Genomic DNA, 23,791 nt, shown 5'->3' with positions numbered 1-23,791 from the left:
GCCCAGCGCCCAGCGAAGCCCCCCGACACCGCCGCCATCTTACCTCCTTTCAGCGCAAGGGCTGCCGGGACGGGGCTGGGCCAATCGCGATTGGTCCGCCTTCATCACGTGACGGTAGCGTTCACTTCCTACCCGTCGCTCCCCCTGAGCGTGACACCAGACGTCACGCTGATTGGCCGCGGCGGCGCGCGGCTTTGTGACGCCACTCGGCTCCAGCGTGAGGGCAGCGCCCCTGCTGCGTGACGTCAGAGCGGGGCTCGGTCCGGCCGGAGCCCGGCGGCGGTGCGGGCCTGCGGCGGCGGTGAGTGCGGGCGGGCGGCCCCGGCCTCCTCCGTACCGCGAGCCGACCTCGGGGCCTCCCCTCGGCGTGCCCGCAGCGCCGGGGCCCGCTCGGTGCCGGGTCCGTCACGGCGCCGCTGTCTGCAGCGGGAAGCGGGGGCTGTCCGTTAGCCGCCTATAACGGCCGTTCGGGTGCGGGGGGTGGCGGGGCCGCCTGGCTCCGGGCTGAGGGGCCGCGGTGCTGAGCTGCCGCCGTGCCATTGGCCGCTGGCGGCGGGGCCGGGGGTGTCACGGCCGAGGGGTGTCCCGGAGGGAGCTGCCGCGTCCGGGAGGAGCTGCGCGCTCAGAGTTCACTAACCCGTTTTGTTTCCCCGTTATTCTGTCTCAGGCGTTTCAGTGCGTTCCCACAGCACCAGCTCGGGTCGTTTGCTGGGAAAACTTCGGGATCCGGAGGACCCGTTTTGCATCCAGCATCCTCCTCCCGTGCCTTCAGCTGGACGCTGGGACCCTCATGTGCGTGTGCAGCTGGGGCAGAGCCACGCCGATGCCGTGGGGAGCTGTGCCATGAGCGCTGGTGAGCTGTGGCCGTCGCCATGACGGAGCCCCACCGGGTTCTGTTCACCACCCTGCACGGCCCGCTGAGCAGCAGCTTCCTGAAGAAGCCTCGCAAGGACGATGTGGAGCAGCCCCCGGAGGCGGAGCAGCCTGGGGAGACCGTGCGGCTCTCACTGACTCTGTTTGAGCCCGATCACAAACGCTGTCCCGAGTTCTACTACCCGGATCTTCTGAAGAACAGCCAAGCGAAAAGGAAAGGTTCTTCAGGAGACAAAGTGAGCATCCTCGTGGCTGCTGTATCTGCAGGTTCCTGAAGGTTTTGCAGCGTTGTTCTCTTAATGCTGAAGTGAGAGGGGGCAGCGTGTTACCTGCAAGGTGCTGAGAGGGGAGGTGATGGGTCAGAGGTTGGACACCGACATCCAACGCCACGTGTTCCTGTTCTTGGGCCACTCTGTTGCTCCTTCATCTTTGTTGCTATTGCACGTCAAAAAGGGGACGTGTTTGGCACATTGCTCTGTGCTGTTTGCTATGAAGTATTTAGTAGCGCCCAGTTTACTGATAACTAAGTATCCTGCAGAAGGTATCTAAAAGAAGGGATCTTCTGTAGCAGAGCGCTGTATCTTTTGGGGGGACTTTGCTTCATTGTATTTGAGTCTGCACTGTGGCACTCAGCGTAGATCTATGTTTGATGGGCCTGATGCTTTCAGGTGTTAGCCGACGACTCTGCTTTCTTCTTGAAGGCTGTTTCTCAGGATACACTGCTATGCTAACCTTTGTGGCATCTAAATCTTATGTTAAGGACATCTTGCTGTCAAAAAGCAGTTATGGAAAGGAGCACTTTTTCGTACTGTGATATGAAGGAGTTCTGGTCTCCCAAGTCTTTCAGCACCATTCCTGCTGCTTCTGACATCACTCCTGGTGATGCCTGAGAAAGCTGATTAGATTCTGTTTGCTTTTGCTTTGCTTTTCACTTCTATTTGGCCCTCAGTTGAGCAGAACTACCCGAGAGTGCACACAAAGCCCAGAGACTGGTTACACTTCCAACCCTTCTGCATGCTTGTTTCTAGGTGACTTATTCCAAGAATAATTCTGCATTAAAGGTTGATTTGTCTGAGCTTCTGCCTGGATGTTCCAATCGTGATTGGTTTAATGCACATGTAACGGGCTTTGGTGGCAAGGTGACAAGATTGGCTCTGATGGTTTTCTGTCTCTCTTTTCTGCAGAGGAAGGAACCTGCGGATCCATTCGATGATGAAAAGGAGAGACATAAAGCGGAGGCTCTTGCTAGGAAGTTTGAAGAAAAATATGTATGTTTTCCTTCTTTCTATCATGTTATCCCTTAGAATGGGTAGCGCTGCTCAGCTCTCAACCAAAACTGTTTTAACAGACATTAGCAGTTGTTAGCTCGTACGTCCCTATCTCCATGCAGTCCTTTACCTTGGTCCAAGGATACTGTTGTCTGTATTCTTTTTCTGTTTCAAGGCTGTGATTTACTAAAACAGTTCTGTTATGTTCCTAAAACCGATGGCAGCCTGATCCTAGTGAGTAATATTTTCACTTGCGGCAAATTTCCATCATTAATTTATAAAATGTATCCTATTTTTAAGCAAAAATACTGTTTTCTAAGCCTTGTAGTCATGATACGGTGTAGCCTCTCATGTCTCTAATAACGGTGCTCTGAGTTTGCTATCGTTAGGACAGCACTGATAAGATCAGTGGAAGGGAAGCTGATCCTCCTTGCCCATTTCCTTGTTTGTTCTTCCTCTCACTTTGCTTATGTAGGTGACAATAAAGCAGTGTTATGTTTTATAGATAGTACTTCTGGATGTGCAAGCTGCTTTATTGTCTTGTGATGTGAATTGGACCTATTGGTCATCTTCATGCACTGTGTGCATGGCTGGTGCCTGTAGTGTGGGCTTTGTACTGGCTCTGTGACAGCTATGGAAGAAACAACCGCTGTGCACTGGCAGAGATGTTTAAGGGATGCAGACCCAGTTTAAAATCAAGCCTACTGGCACAAAGCTGACCTGTCTGTTGGGACAGCAGTTTATTGCATTTGAATGCACTGTTCTTGATTCTGTCTGACAAAGCATAAACCTGGATTTATTGTACCCTTCGATTAGCATATGATGTGGGTCAGCAATGGTTCCATCCTCCTGCTGCTCCTAGGAGGCACAAAGCTCTTTTCTATACTGGAGAGAATGTTAGAGTCCTATGTCAGGGCTATCCCTGTGGTCATTAGAAAAGAAAGATGAGCATACCATCAATCTTTTATTGTTTAGGGTGGCAAGAGACGTAGAAAGGACCGTTTTCAGGACTTGATTGATATGGGGTATGGATACGACGAATCTGACTCCTTCATTGATAATTCTGAAGCAGTGAGTACTTGGGCAGGTGTGAGGGTGGTTAAATTCAGCTGCCTGGGGGGGGCTGAGCTGGCACCTGGGGAGAATGTTAATACAGTGCCAGCAGGGAGCGTGCCAGGGCTGGGTAATGAGAACTCCTGCCTGACAGGAGAGCACTAGTTAGCACAAGTGTCCACTGCCCTGCCTGTTCCCTGGGGGAGCACCAGTCCCACTCCATTCTCCAAGCAGCTCAAGTGCAGAATAAATTCTGTGATGATTCTTTGAATATAAACTTTGAATGCCAATAGATTGTTCTCTTTTATTTCTAGTACGATGAGCTCGTTCCGGCTTCTCTTACTACAAAATACGGAGGGTTTTACATCAACACAGGAACGCTGCAGTTTCGGCAGGCGTCTGATTCTGAAGATGAATATGTTAAAGAGAAAAAGAAGAAATCTCCCAAGGTCAGCAAGCCAGCTTTCTAGGAGTATTCCCTCTGGTAGAGCTCGGTGGGTTTGCATCATGAAACGAGTGTTGAAATTGGAAATAGAGACTTGTGAATTGATGTGGACGGAACAGGGAGGGAGATTTACTGTCTCATAGCTGAGCACTTCACAGTCCCATTCTGTCCCCATATTTAATGGTAAAATGAGGATTGTTTGGCATTTGTGAGGCTGCTGGTGGAGTTGCCTGGTAGAAGTGTTGGTGACCCATTGTCACTCTAAAGAGTTGCTTATTGCTGTGGGGATGGCATGTCATGTTAGAAGGTTCTTCTCTTCCTCATCTGAGATGTTAGAGGCTCCACTGGGAAACCAGTGATTTTGTTTGTGGCAACATCTTCTGGAGATGGCTGTGTTTCCACAACACTAACATGGCTAAAAGAGGAGATGGTAGGGGCACTTGGCATTCCTTCCCCTTTGTTGACAGAATCTTTTCTAGCATGAAAGCTGGGTGCACTATGAAATGTTGAAGGTGGTTCACACCAGAACTGTGGTGATACCCCTGTGTTGTTTGTGTTAATATGTCTGGTGGGGAAAGAGCTGTTCTCACACTACTGGCAAAGGGTCCAAAGTGGCTCCGTGGCGGCAGCTCCAATTCCATGTACAGGTAATGCTTTTGTTTCTGACTCAGTTTTACTCCTTTCCAGAAGCGGAAGCTGAAGGATGGAGGTGAGAAAATGAAGAAGAGAAAGAAAGATGATTCTTATGACAAGGAGAAAAAATCCAAAAAGTCGAAGTTCCCAAAAGCTGGGTAAGGAGGAATAGGGGATGCTTACTGCCTGATGTCTCTGTGGCATTTGTTATCCTGCATTAGTACGTGTTATGCTGAGGGGTGGCTTGGAGGCATGCTGCATAGACAGCAATGGGTAAACTGCCAGTGCTTCAGGAGTGAGGAAAGGGAAGCTCCTGGTTGGGAAGCATAGCTCCACAGCAAGAGTACCAGGGCAAAGAGGGGCACAGCTTACCTGGAAATGCTGCAAATACTGAAATTTACGTGTGATGAAATTGGGTAAGTGAGCAGCTGATAGCTAAATTAGTGAGAGAGAGTAACAACACCAAATGAATGAACACACTGTGTCACACTGTGCATGTGAATTTTCAGCCCTTCTACCTTAACTTTTAAGTATGGCCTTAGTAGGAAATAGCTTAGTTTTTCTGGTGTAATTGTGTAAGGGGCTAAGATTTAGCAAAGCACTGGTGTGTGTGGCTGAAGTGAATTTAGATGAAGGTATCATTGGCTGTTTCCCTTGCTCTTATTTTGTTTCTCTCTCAATTCCCTCTCTTCTTCCCTTCTTTGTTTGCAGCTTTACGGCATTAAATGCAAGTAAAGAGAAGAAGAAGAAGAAATACTCCGGAGCTCTCAGTGTCAAGGAGATGCTGAGGAAGTTTCAGAAAGAGAAGGAAGCTCAGAAGAAAAAAGATGAAGAGCAGAAAGTGGTGACTCCTTCACCAGCAGAGCCTCAAGCCCCAAGGGAGGCAGAGACGATGCCTGACCCGTTGTTATCACTCTTTGGTCACGCCAGTGATAGCGACCTGCTTCAGGCAGCTACGGCTATGGACACGTTAACTGACCTAGACTTGGAGAGACTCTTCAGTGAATCCCCAGAAGGGAGTCCCCTTCACGACGTGGAAGATGGGAGCAATCCTGCTGGGGCAGGCTTAGAACAGGACTTCAAGCAGCTGCCATCCCTCCCAGAGGGGCTGCCGGCTCCGTTGGAGAAGCGCATCAAAGAACTGGCTCAGGTGGGTGGGTCGTTGCAGGCAGCAGGGCTGTGTGCTTGCTGGGGGGAGCTCTGCTGGGTGCTTCACTCAGGTTTGGAAATGTCACAGTGCCAAGCAGGACTATGGCTTTCTGGCACTTGATTTCCTTCTGTGCCAAGGCACTTCCTTGACCACCTGTGTGTCAGACAGTGGCAAAGCACTGGTCCTCAGCCTTGTTATCTGCTGAATTTCAGGATTTCAGCTGTCAGCGTGGGGTTTTTGCCTCTCTTGGCAAAGTATGCACCTGATGCAGTAGGTAATTTCCAAAGCCAATTTAACATAAGTGATCTTAAAATGTGAACTAATGGGGCTGAAGGATAAATTCCACCATAATAGTTGTAATGTGCAATGATGATCAGGATAGTGTTTATGAAGAGGCACATGGAGTTGTGTATGTAAAATAGATGGATGCAGCTGCAAAGCATCACCATTACTGTTCTGCAGCATGAAAAGAGCCCTGTAGATGGGGCTTGAAGATTTGTTAAAGCTGTTCCCTCTGTCATATGCAAATGGATGCCTTCAGTGAGGCACACACCATTTGGCAGCTCACAGGCTGGAGTCACGTTGTTGGCAATTTGATTTTTGCTCACTATCTTCAATATCTCAGTGTTTGGATGCTGCTTAGGATGTGGAATATATTAATTTCTAGGTGGTTAATGTCAAGTCTTTTTACCTATAGCTCCTCTTGCAGCTGGTCTTGTGTGTCCATCTCCAGAACACCATGACCCTCCTTAGGATCTGCTCTTCTGCAGGGGAAGAGTTGGGTGCTGGCCAGGGATCCCTCTGCTGGCATGTCAGAGAAGTACGATTTCAGCCTGTAGGCTGCTCTGATGTGTGAGGGCTGTCACCATCAGCCTGTCAGCAGATGCTGAGATGTTTGGTTTCTACTATTAGGCTTGTCTTTAAATATTGATTTTAAGTCATAAGCAGTACTGATACCACTGTAGTGCTGCAGTTCTGCCTTCTGGTGATTTAGAGTGCCCATTACTTAAGCATCTCTTGCTTAATGACTCCTGTTACTGAAGATTAGCTCCTGTTAAAGATAACATTTCTCAGTGGAACACAGTGTGCACATGGTGGTGAGCAAACAGAAGCAGGAACTGAAGAAAGTAGCAGCTGATGAACAGAGTGGGCTTCTTTGTGGCTGTTGCTATTTGCTATTCATGCTCTTAACAGAAAACACTGAAGCTCCTGCTTCTGAATTATGTTTGACCTAAAGAACAATATTGCAGAATCTCCTATACTACTAAGTTAATCATTATGCTGCTCTAAGATAGTATATTAGCAGGCTACCCCAGATTTTCCTGCTGCAGTGTCTCATGTTGATGGACTCTGTACTGTTAAGATAAGAAGTTAAGCATGAGGTGCAAGATTTAATGCCTATGGGTCAGTTAGGACTTTGAGGCATGAGCTCTGTTGTGGGTTGGAATGGAGAGCTGCCTCTCTCTGCCATGAGAACCAGGTTCCTTCTTTCCCAGCAGGTGGGAGCGGCTCATGGGTTAAATGGACTCTCCAGGCATTTCATCTTCTGCTTGCACCGATTTCATTTTAACCCTCTCCTTCCTGATAGACTTCTCATGTTGAGGGTTCCCTTCAGCATTGAGCCTTTTCCTTTAACATTGCCAGTTTTCTGTGACCTGCTGATGGAGATTGCTTCAGGAATGTACACACCTGGGCATAGTCTTACTGCTCACCAGCCTGAATCCCAGTATGTTAAATCAGGAGATGTCAGAATCCTTTATTTCTCCTTTGGTCCCCTTTCCCTTGCAAGGAATCACTAACCTGACCTGATGGCGCACTGTGGTGAATCCCGCTTCTGTCTACATCAGTTCTGCTGCACTCAACAGATTGTGAACCTTTTGTGGCACCTTTCTGCTGTCGTCCATCTCTTGGAATTATTTTTCTGTTGGACATATTTTCCATAGGTGTGATTTCTTTTCTGGGGGGTGCAATGCTTTGTGAGCTGCTGTCATATCTCAGGAAGCTTCCTGAACGGGATATTTGAATTTCCATGGTGTTGACAGGAAATAACAGATCCCCTGTGGCTACTGTTCTTTCTGTTTGTTTCTTGGCTCAGTGTCCAGACTGGCCTAGAAAACATGCTGATAAGTATCCTTGCCCCTCATTAAGTATGACTTTGCTGATCTTTCCTGTTCCAGGACAAGCTCTATGTTCCTATTGCTCAATCTAACACTTCTACTGGGAAGTTAAGGCCGTGTCCTAAATCTGTCCCTTCTTCCCATGAGAATAATGCCAGGGAAGCCAGCTGCCTTTAAGCCATCTCCTTTCCCACATGAAGCAGAGGAATCTTAACTATGATGTTACAGCTCCACGGTACACAACAGCAGCACACCCAGAACCCAGAATGGGATGGTGTGTGGATGTGACATGGCCATACCAGCCCAGGTGGTAGAGTTGGACTCAAAGTGAGGATACCTAAGAGGCATCTCTTATTTTTGGCAGCTTTTAGTTCACTTACAAGCAGGTGTTTGGTGGAGAACTCAGTGAAATAACTCTGCTTTGTTTTGCAGCATTTTTGAAGTGGTTTTTAAAATAAGTTTTTGATTCCTTTTGCCCATCTATATTGGTATTTGAAATGACGTTGGCTTCTATTTTCCAGGCTGCTAGAGCTGCAGAGGGAGAAGGCAAACAGAAATTCTTCACTCAGGACATCAACAATATCATACTGGAGTAAGTGCCGTGTGGGTTGAGGATTGGGGCTAACGTAAGGAAAGGAGAATGCTGGGGAGAGCATTGCTTTTTGGTAAACTGAGGAGCAGGTTTAGCAGGAGGTGTGGGCCTTCCACACAGAACACACCTAGGAGATCATGAATGTCTCCTAGAAACGGCTTTCTGTTGTAATGTGTGTACTTGAGGTAGGAGAAAGCCGGAGGAGTTGTATCTAAGCCTCCTGTTTTCAAGCTAATGCTTCATATTCATGTATTGAATTCTTTCAGCTTGACACAATGACAGTAGATCTCTTCCTGTCAGAGAGGTCAGGCATGTTCTTTGCTATTTATGTGCTGTATGGAATATTTTTAAACTGGAATAACGCTGCTGCATTCAACTGGCATTCTATAAAGACGGGAGGAACTCCATTACTGCTCCGGATCTTTGAGTCCACCAATTGTAGAATGCCAGTGCAGTTTCAAGGAGCTGCTGACAATAGCTTCATTCTTCATCAAGTGTCTGGAGAAGGCTGATGAATGCATGCAGCTTTGTGAACATCTCAGTGTAATACTTCAGCCTTAAGGAAATCAATGCCTCTGTTTATCAAGGCCCTTGAAGGGAGCTGCTGACTGGAAGTTTGGGAGTCTGTTTACCTCTTCTTTCAAGTGGTTATTGCTACCTTTGAGCATCCCAGTGTGAGGCCCTGGAACTGCTGCCCAGAGCTGGAGGTGCCTGAGGCCGTGGATGGGTCCCTGGGCAGCCTAAACTGGGGTAGGGGAGAGGAAAGGGCAAGTCTGTAACACAAAACGGTTTATGTTGGAAGAGATTCTGTGATGATTCTATGGATTGGCCTTGTATTTTCACCCTCTGCCTTCGGTTCCCCAGGTTGCTCCGAAGTTGCCTTTCTGTTGCTTAGGGATCCCGTGCTGGGTCTCTGCTCAGTGTTTGTGTTTGTCTTGTTTTTCAGCATAGAACTGCAGACCAGGGAGCTGAACAGCCAAATTCGGTCAGGGGTGTACACCCACCTGGCTGCATTCTTACCTTGCAGTAAGGACACTCTAGTCAAGCGTGCCCGTAAGCTTTATCTCTACGAGCAGGTGAGTGATGTTGGCAGCACAGCCTTGTCTCCCATGCATGATCTCCAGAGCACAGTTGTTGTCTGCATGATGTGCTGTTGTCTTCCATTCAAGCATACTTTGGTCCGCCCCATTTGGTGGTGTGGGTTCAGAATTGGCAAAATCTCATCCTGCTGAATTTGGGTGTATCTTAGCTGGAGCACAGTGTGGAGCCTCAGTCTGTTCTGTCATGTGCTCTAGGGTGGACGACTGAAGGAGCCTCTGCAGAAGCTGAAGGAAGCCATTGGTAGAGCCATGCCAGAGCAGATGGCGAAGTACCAGGAGGAATGCCAAGCCCATACTCAGGCCAAATTTGTCAAGTAAGCTCATCATTTGCTTGTTATGCATCGGTAGCTCTTCTCAGCGAGTTCCCTGTAAACTGCTCTCCTGAAGTTTATCACCTACTTCTTTTTTTCCTGTACTCCAGAATTGCTGACAGCCGTTAATCGCCCTAATTAAGCAGTGTGTGTTCTTTGTACTATCTGTACTGATGCCACCTACAGCAGCATTGATAGGAGCAGAATTTGGCTGAAGTGTTTCACTTCTGCCCAGGCATGTTTTTAGAAACATGTCAGTCTGAAAGCAGACAGGCTGGATCTCTGTGGTCTCTTATTACACAGCACTGGGAAATTCATTCACACTGAGTGCTTAGCTCAGCTTCCACCATAAGCAAGAGGTTTAGGCCCTGTTTTGAGAGTTTATTATCACTCATCTGTGAGACTTCTGAACAGTATTGTTCGGAGATTTATCCTGGTTTTGGATTAGCCAGGACGATGACTTCCACACTGTCTTCATCTCTATTTTAGAATGCTGGAAGAGGAAAAGGACAGAGAGCAGCGAGATCGAGTTTGCTCTGATGATGATGAGGATGATGAAAAGGGAGGGAAACGCGTCACGGGACCACGAAAGAAATTTCAATGGAATGATGAAATAAGGTTCGCATAATTTAGATATTAAGTGAACCTGTGACTTGCTTCACTTCCAACTGCATAGAATAAGACACCTTAATATTTGTATCTTGGTTTCAGAGCAGGACTAATCACTTGCAGTAACAGTCAGATTGGAAGATGGCAGAAGCTGCTATTGCAGTTAGTAAATCTCAACTTGAAATACATTGTAAAACAAACCCAATTTCAAGTACAAACCAACTCTGAGAGAAGTGCTAAGAAGCCTCTATGTAGAGGTCAAAAGAGAGGGGACAGGAAAAGAAGGAACGTGACGGAATGCTGAAATCCCACCAACTAAGACTCTTAACAAGATTAGATTTCTGGTTGTGAAAACAGCTTTAAACTCTTGGGAGTTGCTGCCCTTGCACCCAAGGGTCTGACAGAGTGCTGGGTGAAAGGGAGAATGACGCAGGGTCAAATGAGAATCAGTCGTGCTGTCTTTTTCATCTTATTCTGACAAATTGGGATGCTGCTCCATAGATGGCCGATACATTTAGAACAAAGAGGGCTTCACTTCCTGCCTTCCCGTTGCTCTCAGCACAAACTCCTGCAGAGGAGTTCAGGTCTGCAGTTGTTCGTGACGCCTGTAATTCTGGCACTGGTTTACCCCCTCTGCTGTTCCAGGATATTACAATGGGATGGAGTATAAGGCCTTTCTCCTCTGGCTCATTTGTGTGCATGCGTATGCATACAGAGAAACGTGCCTTTCCCTGCCTCTTTCTTACAGAGGCAATTCAGGGTTGACTTTTTTTGTTAGAAAGGTGTTTGGAATGCCTCGACTTGAATCCTGCACTTGGCTGGCTACCGTCTGATCCAGAGTACTTATGCGCAGCCAGGCATGTCTTGGCATATTCATCCAGCCCTGGATAAGTGGAATGGCCTCCATCTGGGGAAAATAAATCCAAGTAACTGTATTTGAAATCTTCCTGTTCTTCAGGGAGCTGCTTTGCCACTTGGTGAAGATTAAATTGGATGGTTATGAGTATGACAAGAATAAGGCTCAGTCTCTGGAGGATTATGTGAAGACCTTCCTAGATGGAGAGGTGAAGCCCCTATGGCCAAAAGGCTGGATGCAGGCCAGGTGAGCAAGAACAATGTTGTACTCTAGGGATTCTTTGTCATAAGGGACTTCTGAAGGTCGTTAGTCCTACCCCTGTTCAGAGAACAGTTAGTTTCAAAGTTAGGTCAGGTTGGTCAGGGCTGTGTCTTTCTGAGTTTTGAAAGTCTCTGTGGATGGAGATTGTGACAGCATCTCTGGGCCACTGTTCTGATACGCGTCGCTTTTCACAAGTCTTTTCTCTTTATTTTCAATCTGAATTGCCTTTGCTGCACTGAAATGGCAAAAAGAAATAGGTACCTCTATCTTCTTTGTGGCTTCCTGTACCCAGAACTCTTGGGCCAGTGAAAGACTGCTGTTAGATCCCTCTTTAGTCTTAAGGTTTTCAGGGCTGAGCAAACTCAGATTCTCCATGTCATGTCCCTGTCCTCAGCCATCTCAGGGGCTCTGGACTGCCTTCAGTTCGTCAGCATCTCTCTTGTATTGTGTGGGCCCTGAAACTGGACACTGTACAGATGTGACTTCACAAGTACTAAGCAGAGGAGAGTAAGCACTTGTGCTGTTAGCTGGGCGCTTACTACCAGAATGTAGTTATCTTCCAGCAGTATGCCCTTTAAGCAGCGAGTTCAGATTGTCCTCAAGGACAACCTCAAGTTGGCCCTGAGCCTGTGTGTCTGCATGGGGTTATTCCATGCCAGCTGCAGGACCTGTGTTTGTCTTTGTTGAACTTCTCAAGGTTCCTGTCAAGGTCCCTGTGAGTGGCAACCCTGCCCTCTGACACTTCCCACCCTGTTTCTATGTCACCCACAAACTTACTGAGAGTCCAGTGTGTGTCTGTAATCCAGGTTGTTAGTGACAATATTGAGTGGTCTTGGCCCTGGCGTTGACCTCTGATGGGTGCTGCTGGGTGTGACAAGTTATCAATCAGAACTGGCACTGAGCTGAGGCCTGTGGTTTCCTGAATCCGTATCACAAAAGACCTTATCACACACTTGGGAAATCTTTCCTAGAGCCTACAGTGTTCCCAAGAGAAAGCAAAGTGAAAGGCTTTAGCAACTGTGGGACTCACATAGAGGCAGCAGAATAAGTAGGAACTGGAAAGGGGTAAAGAAAATCACATTCGTGTCTTGATTGCTGTTTCCTGCTTTTAAATGCCGTCTATCATCCTTGACACTGAGCTGATGATTGCAGAGAGCCACACCAGCTGCAGAGCATCATTCTATTGAGTGTCATCAGTTCCTGGCCTGCCTTGTTTTGCTCACTAGATTTAAAACAATGACAAATTTGCAGTCCTACTGCTGGAACTTCAGTCTCTTTGCGCTTACAGACCTGGATAGCACTGTGATCTTTTCTCTGCTGAACTTGTTTTTTATGATTTAATGGGTACCAGCTCTTAAGAGCAGTAAATGTGAGAAGCAAATTACAAACCCATCTGGAAAACTGCCGTGGCAGTTTACTGCAGTTGCACTTGTCCTTGAGGTGCAGTACTGTGCATGGTTGTAGTGTGCTGCTCAATGTGGGAGCTAAATGATGGCATTAGGAAAAGTGGGTATGGATTCCTCCTTAATAGAGACATTACCAGTTTGGGGGTAGTCTCAGCTCAACCAACTTTGAAACCTCTTTGAATAAAAGCAAGTGGAAATCTTTTTCCCTGTGAATTTGTAGGTCAAACTGTTCTAAAGAATACAGACGTTTCTCCAAGACTCATTGTAAGAGAATCTTCCAATGAAGCTGAGTGCAGAAATAACTGAAGAAAAGCGGTTTCCCTCATTGCTTCTCAGTGGCTAAAGGACAATGTTTTTTTCTTTTGGGACTTCTTGTTTTAAGGACAGAGGGTTGCCTGCCGGCCAGGCAGACTTGGAGGGGAGGTTCTGGCGACACTAGGAGAGCTGTAAACACTTCTGTGGACAAATCAGCTTGATTCGCTGTCAGTGTGAGCACAGGAGTTCATCTTTAAAAGGGAACCTCAAGGTGAATGGAGTATCAGGGAGGCTCTGCTGTGATTCTGTTTTCTTGGCTAGCACTAAGAGGTAATTAATGTAAGACTAAGAGGTTAAAGTATGTGAGCTTTTTTAAAAGAAAATGGATGACAAAAGTCTTTGCCTTAAAAACTGAGTATGATAAAAGCAGAAGGAAAGCGTGTTCTGTATGCCAGCATTGATGGTATGTTTATAAGCTCACCTTGATCTGAGAAACCAGCTGAGTGGCAGCCGTTGTAGGTGAAACATTGCTTGCATAAGATTCTGGCTTACTTAGCCTTAACACTAATGGCTTTTGGATGAAGTTCGGTTTATTAGTTTTGTCTAGACAACTGATGAAATGGTTGTGCTGATTTGCAAGGGCACTTCTGTCTTTTGGGATACAAAGGCAGCAGCAATGCAGTGCGTGAAGGCTTCTCATTCATATTGCTGTATATAAAGCAGGGAAAGGAAACCTCTCCCCCTTTAACATAGTGAAGAGCTCCTGGATGATCTGCCAGCTCTTGATGATCTCTGGCAGCAGCAACGCAGCCTGAATAGCCGTGCTGTCTCTCCAATTGACTGTCAGCTCATTCCTTAGCTACTGTCCGACCACACTGCCTTAATGGCCCTTCCAGCGCCTACAAGCCTAGCACCCCAGAGAGGGAATGGAGTAAGGGAGTTCAAGAGGATTTTCCTTGAAAATGGATGAATATTTGTTTGCTCCATGGTTTTAATTTCACTAAGTCCCCTGCTGTTCTGTGCAGCTCTGTCTCCAGTGATCCCAGCTGCTCTACTGGGTCTTGCTGGATATCACTTCTCATTGCTCTCTTCCCTTCTTAGGACACTGTTTAAGGAGAGCAGGCGTGTACACGGACACCTCACATCAGTCCTGTGAGTATCGTGCAGCATTCCTTTAGAGTGATAACTGGTGATCTGCGTTCCCTGGGGCCTGGGTGGATCGTGCAGGAACACCTGAGCTTGTTTGGCTCCTGTCAGTTTGGCGCTGCTTCATTTGGGAAGGTCTAGGGAGAGAAGTGCTGTGTGACATCTCCCAGCAACAGCCTTTCTGAGGTGCCCAGGCCTTACAGCAGGCTCAGAGAATGACCTTTCATGCCAGGTTGCCTCCTGGCCTTGTTCAGCGGGCTGGAGTCAGGCTTCTGTGCTAGGCCCTGGGACACAGTTAACTAAAATGGGCTGTGGTGCCAGCACTGTGTTTATTGCCACCTATTCAGTTAATCCTTACTGGATTCTGGATTCCCTCTTCCTTGTTGCCAGGTTAAAGCAGAGGTACAATGAGCTCAAGGCAATGAGAATGGGAGAAACAGATCTGTGGGCGACAAACCAAGGGATCCATCGGAATCCAGCTGGGCAGGTGCCTTAAGGCCTAAGGGCCTCGTGGATCTTGCTGGCAGCGTATAACAGACGACGATATAGATTTAGGCTGGTATCCGTTTGACAAGTGATCCTGTTCTTGACATTGGATGAATGAGGGGAAGCAGAGAAAGGGTATGAAATAGAACGTAGAGTCATCATTCCCTCAGCCGTACCACTCCAGCAGCTCAGGGATGTCTTGTACCGGAGATTGCATCTGACCAGACCAAGTGATCTATTTTCCATGAATTTGGCAGATGCTTTTGCATTCTTGACTTCTTCTGGGAATCTAAAAGAAGTGTGTAGTTGTTTTTTTCCTCCTCTAAAGTAGCCTGTGTATCCGTTTCTCTCTGGGTATTGCTATAATTAGGTCAGCAGTGGGCTTCTGTAGCTTGTAGCCCTGCAGCTGGTGCAGGATGTGTCTGTTGAGTGCTCTCACTGCTCTGCTACCATTTCAGATACTCTGCTCTGCTCCCTAAATTGTTCCCCTGTGTGGGAGCTGGGACTTCCTAGGGCAGCAACAACAGTCATACGATTTTGAATCCTAGCAACCTGAGATGCTGCCTCTGTTCTTTGCAAAAGACTCAGTGGATCATCATTAACAGGGCCCCTGATTAGATGCTTCCCTACAGGCACTCAGTGAACCCATGTTTTCTTTGTCTCCCTTGAAACAGGGCGAAGAAGAAGGTTGTCGCTCCTCCTAAAGTGAAGGGGAAGGTGAGTTCTGTGTTTTTTGGTACACACATTTGATATATCCCAGTAGTCGAGAGACTGCCATCCTAGGTCCTATACTTGAGCATTGTATCTATGCATAGATGTAAGGAAGTTGTATTCTTAAACAGCAGCAGGTTGCGCTGTGCTTGAGGAAAGAATAGGACAGCAGCTAGAATTGATGGCAGCAGGAGTACGAGTCTGGAAGGAGGGTACCTGTCATCGGACAGGTATCACACCTTTCATCCCCAAATCAGGAACCCTTCCTTCCCTTCTCAGCATTACGTTCTGCCTCTGTTTTGACTTTGCTTTCTGTTGTAATTTTGTTCCAGGAACTCTCCTCTAAACCAGATAAAAAGGTGGCTGTTTCTGTTCCATCAGTACATTCAAGCAACACCGTAGCTCTGTCATCAGAGTCCCAGGCAGGAGGTCTTAACATCAGTGCCCAGACCAGAGAACTCCTGTCCCTTGGGACAGCACAAGCAGCCAACAGCGCTGCTGCTCCTGCTGCCTTCATGGACAACTCTCTGGATGAAGATTTAATTCATAATCCTACTTCCTCCCTCGAAGCAGTTTCCAAGGAACTGGCTGTGTTGAACAGCAGAGCGGGAGGGAGCCCTGACTTTCCTCTTCCTGGAGCTGCAAAAGCTCCACCTGAGAAGATTCCAACTCTTGCATCCTCAGAAGAGAAGAGAACATTTCCAAAGGCCCACCCTGCCCCCACAACATCCTCTGCTGGTTCCCTCCAGTCTCCTCTAAATTTCCTGGCTGAACAGGCCCTCGCATTGGGCCAATCTTCCCAAGACAAAAAGACAGAGAACTCTAATTATAAAGAGCTCTCCTGCCAAGCCTCCCCTAGCAAAATCCTTCCCGATATACACCAGGCTAAACAGAAGCACCACAGCCTGGTCCGACCAAGCCATGGGCCTCAGACCTCCACCTCGGTACCGGGTACTCAGGTGAAGGTTTTCCACTCAAGCAACCAGCCGCAGAAAACTTTCTCCTCTCCGGCTCCATTTGTCAAACTGCAGAACCCCAAGTCCTCCTCCCCGTTGCCCCAGCGCTCCCTCCTCCAGCAGGTCAAGTCATCAACCAAAGCTCAGAGCTTCCATTCCTCTGCTGCCTCAGGCAGCACCCAAAACTCCAGCAGTTCTCACAAAAGCCCAGGCTCATCTTCATCATCTCTAAACTATACAGGAAAGCACTCAAGCAGCTCTAGCACTTCAGGACAATCCTATAAATCACCCTTTGTTTCTGGATCCCTCTCCAAGCATGGGGCTTCTTCCAGCAGCTCCTCATCGGGAGCATCTGCAAACCAGGGCTGCTCCTCTGGGAACTTGCTGCCCAGCATGCAGACCCCTTCCTCCAGCCAGGCATCCAGCCGGCCAGCCCCGAGCTCTGCAGTGAAGAAGACTCCTGTCTCTCAGAAGCTGACTCTGGTGGCTCCTCCTGGAGGTTCAAATGGAGATTCTAGTGGGGGCACTCAAGGGGTGGCCAAATTGCTGACCTCCTCCCTAAAGCCAGCTGTTGCCAGCAGCGCCGCATCTTCTACCTCTGTGCCGGTAAGTAGGAGCATGCTGACCCAGCCTGATGCCAGGAGAGCACATGGCGCTGTGTCAGGCAGTCTCCTGACTTGCTGAGACCTGCCATAAAGTGGTGACTTTGAAAGAAGTTGCTGAAATTCTTGAATGACTGTCTGGACTTTGGCTGCTTACGTTAGGAGGACTTGGCCTTTGCCATGGGTTTACAATCTAGAGTTCAAACTTTTGTTTTCAGCTTAAAGTAATGATCAGAATACTCTGGCACCTTCCAGACAGCAATTTTTGGGCAGGTTGTGTAGTGTTCTTGACCTGACATTTTGAGTTATGGTGACAGTAATGCTGCCGCTTAGGGCAGGAGGAAGCGTGGTAATGCAGATAGCCACGAGAGCTGAAATCATTGCATAAACTAAGACTATAACTGCCAATTTGTTTGAAATTAGGTCTGCATTTTGACCTTATTACATTATAGGTAATTTTAGTATTACTGGCACTTAGTTTCACTACTGCTCTGCGGAGTAAACAGTCTGTGATTCTGGGCTTTAAACTCAAAATGCCAGCCCAGCTATTTCTGTCCACATTCTGTTGCTCCCCAGCTGCTCTCATAGGCAGTGAAGTGATATTTGGAACTCAGCTTGCTGGCAAGCTGTGAAACTCGAGGTCTGACAGATCAATGAGAGATGATGCCCTGTGCAGGTCTCCCGGGATACTTATACAAATCTGTATTATTCAGCCATTGTATTTAATGATTTTCATCCATAGACGTTTCTAATGCAGTTGTATTAGTTTGTCAGCTGCTCAAATTGGCACTCTTTTGTGGCACACGGTCAGAGCAGGGCAAGAAAAATGTTTAAATGGGCTTGAGAACCACATACTATTCAGCCTGTGCACCCTGTCTGTTACCAAGATAAAGAGCTGAAGGGCATTTCCCAGTGGAGCAGAATTCTGTGGGAGTGATCTCCAATAGCATTCTTGGGTAAAGAGGTAAACCAGGCCTTGGTGCCCTGATTTGACAGCAATTATACGGTGTTGAAAGATAATAAGAAGCTTCCTTCCTGGAACTCGTAGGCAGTAGTTTAGCTTTTCCTCTGCTATTGGAGGCGTAGTTCCGGAGTAAGAGAATAACAGGCTCAGATCCAGTATGGTCACATTAGAAGACCACAGCATCCAGCAGCTGGGTTGTTAGTGTTCTGGGCACCTCTAGGTGGCCTCAAGAGTTGGCAGTTCTTGGGCAGGGCTGGGAGGGTGCTTCTTGCAAAGAAGAATTCTAGAGTACATTTTGGTTTGGAATTCTTGCTGTTGACGTGCCTTGATTTCCCCACTCCTGACTGACCTTTTCTCTTGCTTTTTCAGAAAGGAACTAGTGGAGCTGTGCTGCTAACCAGTTCTTCCTCCTTAAGTGTACTGTCTCCATCCTACAAGTCCAACAATCCAAAGTTGCCAGCTGCCCTGAGCTCCACCCCTTTAGGTATTATCTCTCCTATTCATACCTTCCCTCTTCATGTCATCTCCTTCACTTCAGACTCCACCCCGAAAGCAGGAGTATCAAAGGATGCAATAGTTACAGGACCTGCTCCAGGAACTTTCCACCATGGCCTTGGCCACAGTGAGTGCACTCCTGCTCATGCATGTGTCTTTGTGCCTGTGCTGTTAAATAGCAGATCACTGGCGTTCTTGTTGTGTTAAGCCATTGCAGACAAACCCATCTCTCTCTCGCTGTTGCTTTGTGCTGTAGTTCATGCATTTATACCTCTAGCAGTTGCATTTGGAGAACCTTTGGCACATTCCTGTAGCTAGCCCAGAAGTCCCAACAGCTGGAAACCAAGCTATAGGCTTTAACGGCTGCAGCTCCTCTATCATTTCTGTCTTCAATGTGTATTTGTTCTTTTTTTCCTCTCTCCTTTCTTTGTTTTTCTCTCTAGGTCTTCTGGCTGGCTTGCACTCCAGCCCCCACCATGCTGCGCCACTCCCACATTCTGCCCTGTCCACTCATTTACCGCAAAGTCTGCCAGGTAACTTGTCAGACAGTCTTGTTTGTCTTCTGCATCGTGAGTCACCCTGTATCTCAGCAGGATGACTTTGAGGGGTGAAAGCAAAATTCCTGTCCTTGCTGTCTGACCGGTGTTGGTCGTTGCTGAAACCTCCGGCCTCCCCAAGGTTCAAAGCTAGGCGTAGCCCTCTGTGTCCTTTGCTGTTTTGTTAGCCAGCGCTAACGTGTGCTTCTGAAATGAGGAGCACTCGGTGCTTATAGAGAGCGTGGGTTCCTGGAGGCACTTAATGTTGCTGCTTGCGTCGTGGTAAAGGCTTATTCTGTTAGGATGAAAGCTGTGCCTCTTTATGCATAGTCTGCCAGGACTGCCCCAAATTGAATATGCTGCCTGCGTGGAGTTTTGTCACTGGTGACCTATATAATGTGTGTCAGACCAGAATGTCTTTCGTCTGTGCACTGAGCTAATTGCCCACATCTCCTTCGCAGTGAGGGATGCAGGCTGTTTTCCTTGGTGCTGACGATGTGATGATTTGGCAGTTAAGCCTGCTCCTCCCCGATTGATGCCTGCAGAACTAATGCATAAAACAAGAGATGTCCAAAGAACATCTCTGCTGATAATTGGAGCTCTGCCTGTTGTGGTTGCAAATGCTTGTAAGAGCTGCCGAGGAAGGAAAGGAGAGAGGAATCTATTCAGCATTCAGGAAATGGAAATGAGAGAACACCAGATTGGGCATGTCTGCTTTGATTGTGCCATGTGTGCCAGCGGTAATTGCTGCAGCTATTTCTGCTTTACTGATCAAGAATCCCTTGGCTCTTCAGTGTGGTTCACCATGACTGTCTTAGATTCTTATTGGGCAGTGTGAGTCTGATCTGGGAGTGACTGCTGGCTTCATAATGTGGCACTGAAGCTGTTAGTAGATGTGTGGGCACACTGCTGGAGTTAAGGGGCCTCCTGGAGCAGTCTATGTGAAATGCCCTTGACTGCTGAGGACAGTGCTGGAGAAAGAGGAGACTGCTGAAAATTGGAAGAATTCCTCTCCTTTGCTTCTTTTACTGGAGTTTGTGTGGGGTGAGTTGTTAGGTCCCTCCAGTGTGGCAGAACACAAGAGGCCCCTTGCAGCAGTTGCTGTGTGACAGACCTTTCCTTCCTGTTCCTAAACTTCCACTTGCTGGAGAGTCAGGAGATTGATTTCGGTTTGAACATGAGCTGTGAGATGTCAATGAGAGGAGTTCTCTTCCTCATTATTTGAAGGGATTTAGAGCCCTCACTCGATGTTTTCACGCAAACATTGAGCACAGTGCAGTCTTCTCTGACAATATAATCAATTATGGTGCTCTGTTGAAGAACAAAATAGCATTTTCACTGGCTGCCCATGGTCTTAAAATATCTCCCATTTCTTTGGTGGAATAAACTGTAGCTGGCTGTATAAAGAGATAGCCACAGCAGCAGTGCTGTGCCTGAAAGCTGCGAGCTGGTGCTTGGGAGGTTACTACAAATGCAAGGAACTGTTGATGCCTTATGTGAAAGTGCTCGTAGCAGCCGGCATTCATCAAAGAGCATTTGAGCAAGGAGCATCCAATGTGTGCTTGCGTGTCGTTGCTGCTGTATTTGTGACGGGTGTTTCTGCGTGCTGGTGCCATGGCCATGGTTGTTCCAACTGCTTGCTTTAGAAGTACTGTGTGCTGGGACTGCAATCTTGCATGGAATGAACCATCCTTGTCCTGGAGAAGGAGCTGTTGCTGCCCTGCTTGGTGCCTCTGCTGCTTGACTGCACGTCTCAGTATATCCATTTGTTCATTGTGATCTGGTGGTAGTTTTAAGTGTTCCTGGAGAACTTCTGATCTGTTCAACTACCTTTCTCTGTTCACTGCATTTATTCCTTTTCCTTCACATCTGCTCGTTTCTCTTACTCCAGTGGTTAGATTCCTATGACTCCTGTTGCTATCAATGCACACGTAAGGACTTCATTACGACAGCAAAGGTCTGCTGAGTTGTATTCAAATCAACTGTAGATGCTAGGCAGCAAGCACCGTGTATTTCTAGTTTCCTAGGTGGGGAGACACCACAGCCTGGCTTTTAGAGGACAGATTGCCAGCCTAGCTAGTCAACCAGCCATCTGTGGTGCTTTTGTTGAGAGGCCACGGGAGACCCTCTGTGCTTCCTGTGGCTGCAGCTCCGCTGTTGCACACACAGCTCCGTGGGGCTGATGCTAAAACCCCTTCCCATTTGCTTTTGTTTTCTTTCAGATGCTTCTCAGCTTCACGGCAAAGGGTCCAACACACAGCAGCGGAAGTTGTGACGTCTGCCAGGAGGGGAGCTAGAGCACACATGGGATAAACCGAGGAGCAGTTAATTCATGGATACCGACGGTGTCTTCTACTCATGACAACTGGAGAGACTGAACTTCAACGAGGGGTTTGTCGGTGAGTTTGCTCAGAGGTTCTCAGAGTAAAGCCCCACACCAAGGGCCGCCTTGAGCCACGTCGCAATGAGAGAAGTGTTTGTAGCACTCTTCTATTGCTGCTGCCCTTCACGCATTCCCTGGCACTGGCATGAGCTGGAACTTGCAGGGAGAGTGGCCTGGCTTTCCTGCAGGAAGTCCAGGGCTGGTGGATTCCCACTCACCTGCGTCTATATCTGCCAAGTACCTCCAAGCCCAGTTACCTCCTTGGTCTCCCTGTGGAGGGTATGAAAGGTGCTTCTTTCTTTTGCTTTGGATTTACTTGGACAATTCTAGCACTGCCAGTGCTTTCTGAAGACATTTCACTGATTCTTTTCAATTGTACTATTAAGCTGTGCTACACTTAATAGGACCTAACATTTCCTGTGCGGTGAATCTAACGAACCACCTGATGTTCCCCTCTGGAGGAGAAAGAAGACTCTTTAGAGAGACACTTCTGGATGCACTCATGGACGTTGAGAATTCGACATCTTTTGGTTTTTGGAATTTTCTTTTTTTTTTTCTTCTCCAAAGGGATGCTTTTTTTTTTTTCCTGCTCAGTTTTATCCTCATTACCGTTGAATGCATTGGATTGAATGGGACACTTCTCAGCATGTCATATATAGGAAGACATAATTCCAGTGCCTTTTATGGTGGAGCAAGAATGGACTAGTGACACACATTTCAGCCCTATTTTATGTGCTCCTCAACCCTTTTTTAATCATTCTGTATTTAAGATGTATTCTGTTTATTTAATAGAGCTTTTTATGGTTGCACATCAAAAAAGCTGCACTGTCTGGACTTTAATGGTGTCTTGGTGACTGCGAACACAGTACCAAATCCAGCAAGAGCACCAGTTCTTATCAGAGTTTGTGCGAGCGGGTTCCAGACCCTCCCCTAAAGCCATTCTTTCCTAGGGTTGTCAGCAACGATCTCTTTAGTGGGCAGAGGGAATGATCTAGGTTAACCAAGGTCACTTATAATCAAATGAATTCCAGAGAAGAGTATTGCTCTCCTTGATGATTTCTGCACTAGAATCATGCGCTTGTCCCAGCTGCAGGAATGGGGACCATCTGGAGTTGGGGTGTATCAGTTTTATTAAGATGGTATTTTAACTCTTAGCCCTAAATACTTCTCCCCCGAGCACACCCTTTCCAACTGTGCATAGCGAAAGGCAGGCTGTGGTTCCAACTGAGCTTTCTGGGTTTTATTTTTCTGCTCTCCCCAGTCTCTTTTCTCAGGCTCCTGTAGCCCACATTCTGAATCGTGCCGTGGTGGCGCTGATCTGCATAGATTTCAGCTGTAGTTCAAGGGAAAGTCTGCAGCCTTCCTCCTAGAGCGTTCAGGTAGGATGCTGGCGCTGAGTATACCAGCAAATATCTGCTTTTGTTTCCCCTATTTTTTTGTAAGCTCCGAGACAGACTGTTCTCTATTTGGGCTGGTATGTAATTTTCCAAGATCATTGTGTTGTTTATATTAATAATAATAATAATAATAATAATCAAATGCAGCTCAGAATTAAAAATCTGTTTACAGAAAATATCTAGGTTGTAGCAAAAGAGCCAAAGACAAGAACTTGTGTGACTGAAATGAAGCACAGCAGTTTATCGTTGGTCTCTGATCAGTGGATGTCGCATGGTTCCCGTTGGAGGCCTCATCCTGAGAGGTGCTTTGCACCTTCAACTTCCCATGGTTGCTGAAAGCACGCAAACACCTGGTGGGACAGGGACTCGCAGCGAGTGACCCAAGGTGCTGGTTCTACTCCCTCTCTTTGCTTTCACTTGAATGCTTCTGCTGGGAGGCACCTGTGTGCGTGGCCAGAGCAGGACGCCCTCGTTCTAGGAATATAGCGAAGCCTCTTGCCTCAGGGAAATGTTTATTTGGTGGAAATTCTGTGAGATATTTCTTCTTTTTTTAATTTACATGCTATAATGAATGAGTGAATGGTACGGAGCAGAGCTGCAGCAAGGCAGAACCACGCGGAGGCCTGACAGCTGATGGGGAGCCAGGGCTCTGGCCTCTGCCTCGATGGGGCAACGTGCAGCACTTCGGTGGCAGCGTGGGGCAGTGAGGCTCCCATGGCACTTACTTTATAGGGCAGTTCCTTTTGGATGTAAGAGCTGCGGTTTACTATTATATTTTTTTTGTGTGATGGGACTGTCTTGCTGAAGATGATGGGGGTGGTAATGAAAACTGTTAATCTTGTACAGAATAACTGAATAAATTGTTTCAATGTTTCCAAAATGCTTTTTTTGCTTCCCCATCTCCTTCCCTCTAGTTTTCACCATTTTGCTTTCAAGAATTTGTTTTAGCTTGGTGATCGTCTCCTGACCTCTATTTCTCAAGTGACTAATTAATTGCCATCTAACTAACTAACTAACTGTCTTACTTTGTAAGTGTACTGTGGCTCTGAAGCCATTGTGATGGTAGAATTAATTCTTGTTCAGTGCTTTTGAATCACAGAAGGGGTTGGATTGGAAGGACTGGATATTTGCTGGAGCAAAGGCACGATCCGGTGTGATTCATTCATTTACAAAGGTAGAATAATTG

At 47.3% G+C, this 23,791-nt stretch overlaps 1 protein-coding gene across 8 annotated transcripts; it reads left to right on the top strand.

Annotated features, from left to right (window-relative positions):
* Window positions 1-164: 164 nt before the first annotated feature.
* Window positions 165-23,482, top strand: UBN1 (ubinuclein 1). 8 transcript variants are annotated; one of them, XM_072348874.1, is made up of 18 exons: window positions 165-301; window positions 668-1,109; window positions 2,058-2,141; window positions 3,117-3,212; window positions 3,509-3,643; window positions 4,327-4,430; window positions 4,984-5,422; window positions 8,061-8,131; window positions 9,078-9,207; window positions 9,427-9,545; window positions 10,032-10,160; window positions 11,110-11,253; window positions 14,031-14,081; window positions 15,236-15,278; window positions 15,605-16,834; window positions 18,164-18,416; window positions 18,733-18,822; window positions 21,048-23,482. In XM_072348874.1, the coding sequence occupies exons 2-18, from the start codon at window positions 873-875 to the stop codon at window positions 21,098-21,100; spliced, it is 3,408 nt and encodes a 1,135-aa protein (XP_072204975.1). In that variant the 5' UTR covers window positions 165-301; window positions 668-872; the 3' UTR covers window positions 21,101-23,482. The 8 variants fall into 8 exon arrangements, with proteins under 8 accessions (XP_072204975.1, XP_072204978.1, XP_072204979.1 ...); XM_072348877.1 differs by lacking the exon at window positions 10,032-10,160; XM_072348878.1 differs by lacking the exon at window positions 11,110-11,253.
* Window positions 23,483-23,791: the final 309 nt, after the last annotated feature.

Source organism: Excalfactoria chinensis, chromosome 14 (assembly GCF_039878825.1).
Source record: "Excalfactoria chinensis isolate bCotChi1 chromosome 14, bCotChi1.hap2, whole genome shotgun sequence".
NCBI lineage: Eukaryota > Metazoa > Chordata > Aves > Galliformes > Phasianidae > Excalfactoria > Excalfactoria chinensis.
The sequence above is the reverse complement of the archived record's forward strand: the minus strand, read 5'-3'. Positions and strand labels throughout refer to the sequence as shown.

Coding starts and splice junctions, on each gene's coding strand:
- UBN1 (XM_072348874.1), top strand. CDS start 873: ATGACGGAGCCCCACCGGGTTCTGTTCACCACCCTGCACGGCCCGCTG. Junction 5,423..8,060: donor GCATCAAAGAACTGGCTCAG/GTGGGTGGGTCG, acceptor TCTATTTTCCAG/GCTGCTAGAGCTGCAGAGGG. Junction 18,823..21,047: donor TTTACCGCAAAGTCTGCCAG/GTAACTTGTCAG, acceptor GTTTTCTTTCAG/ATGCTTCTCAGCTTCACGGC.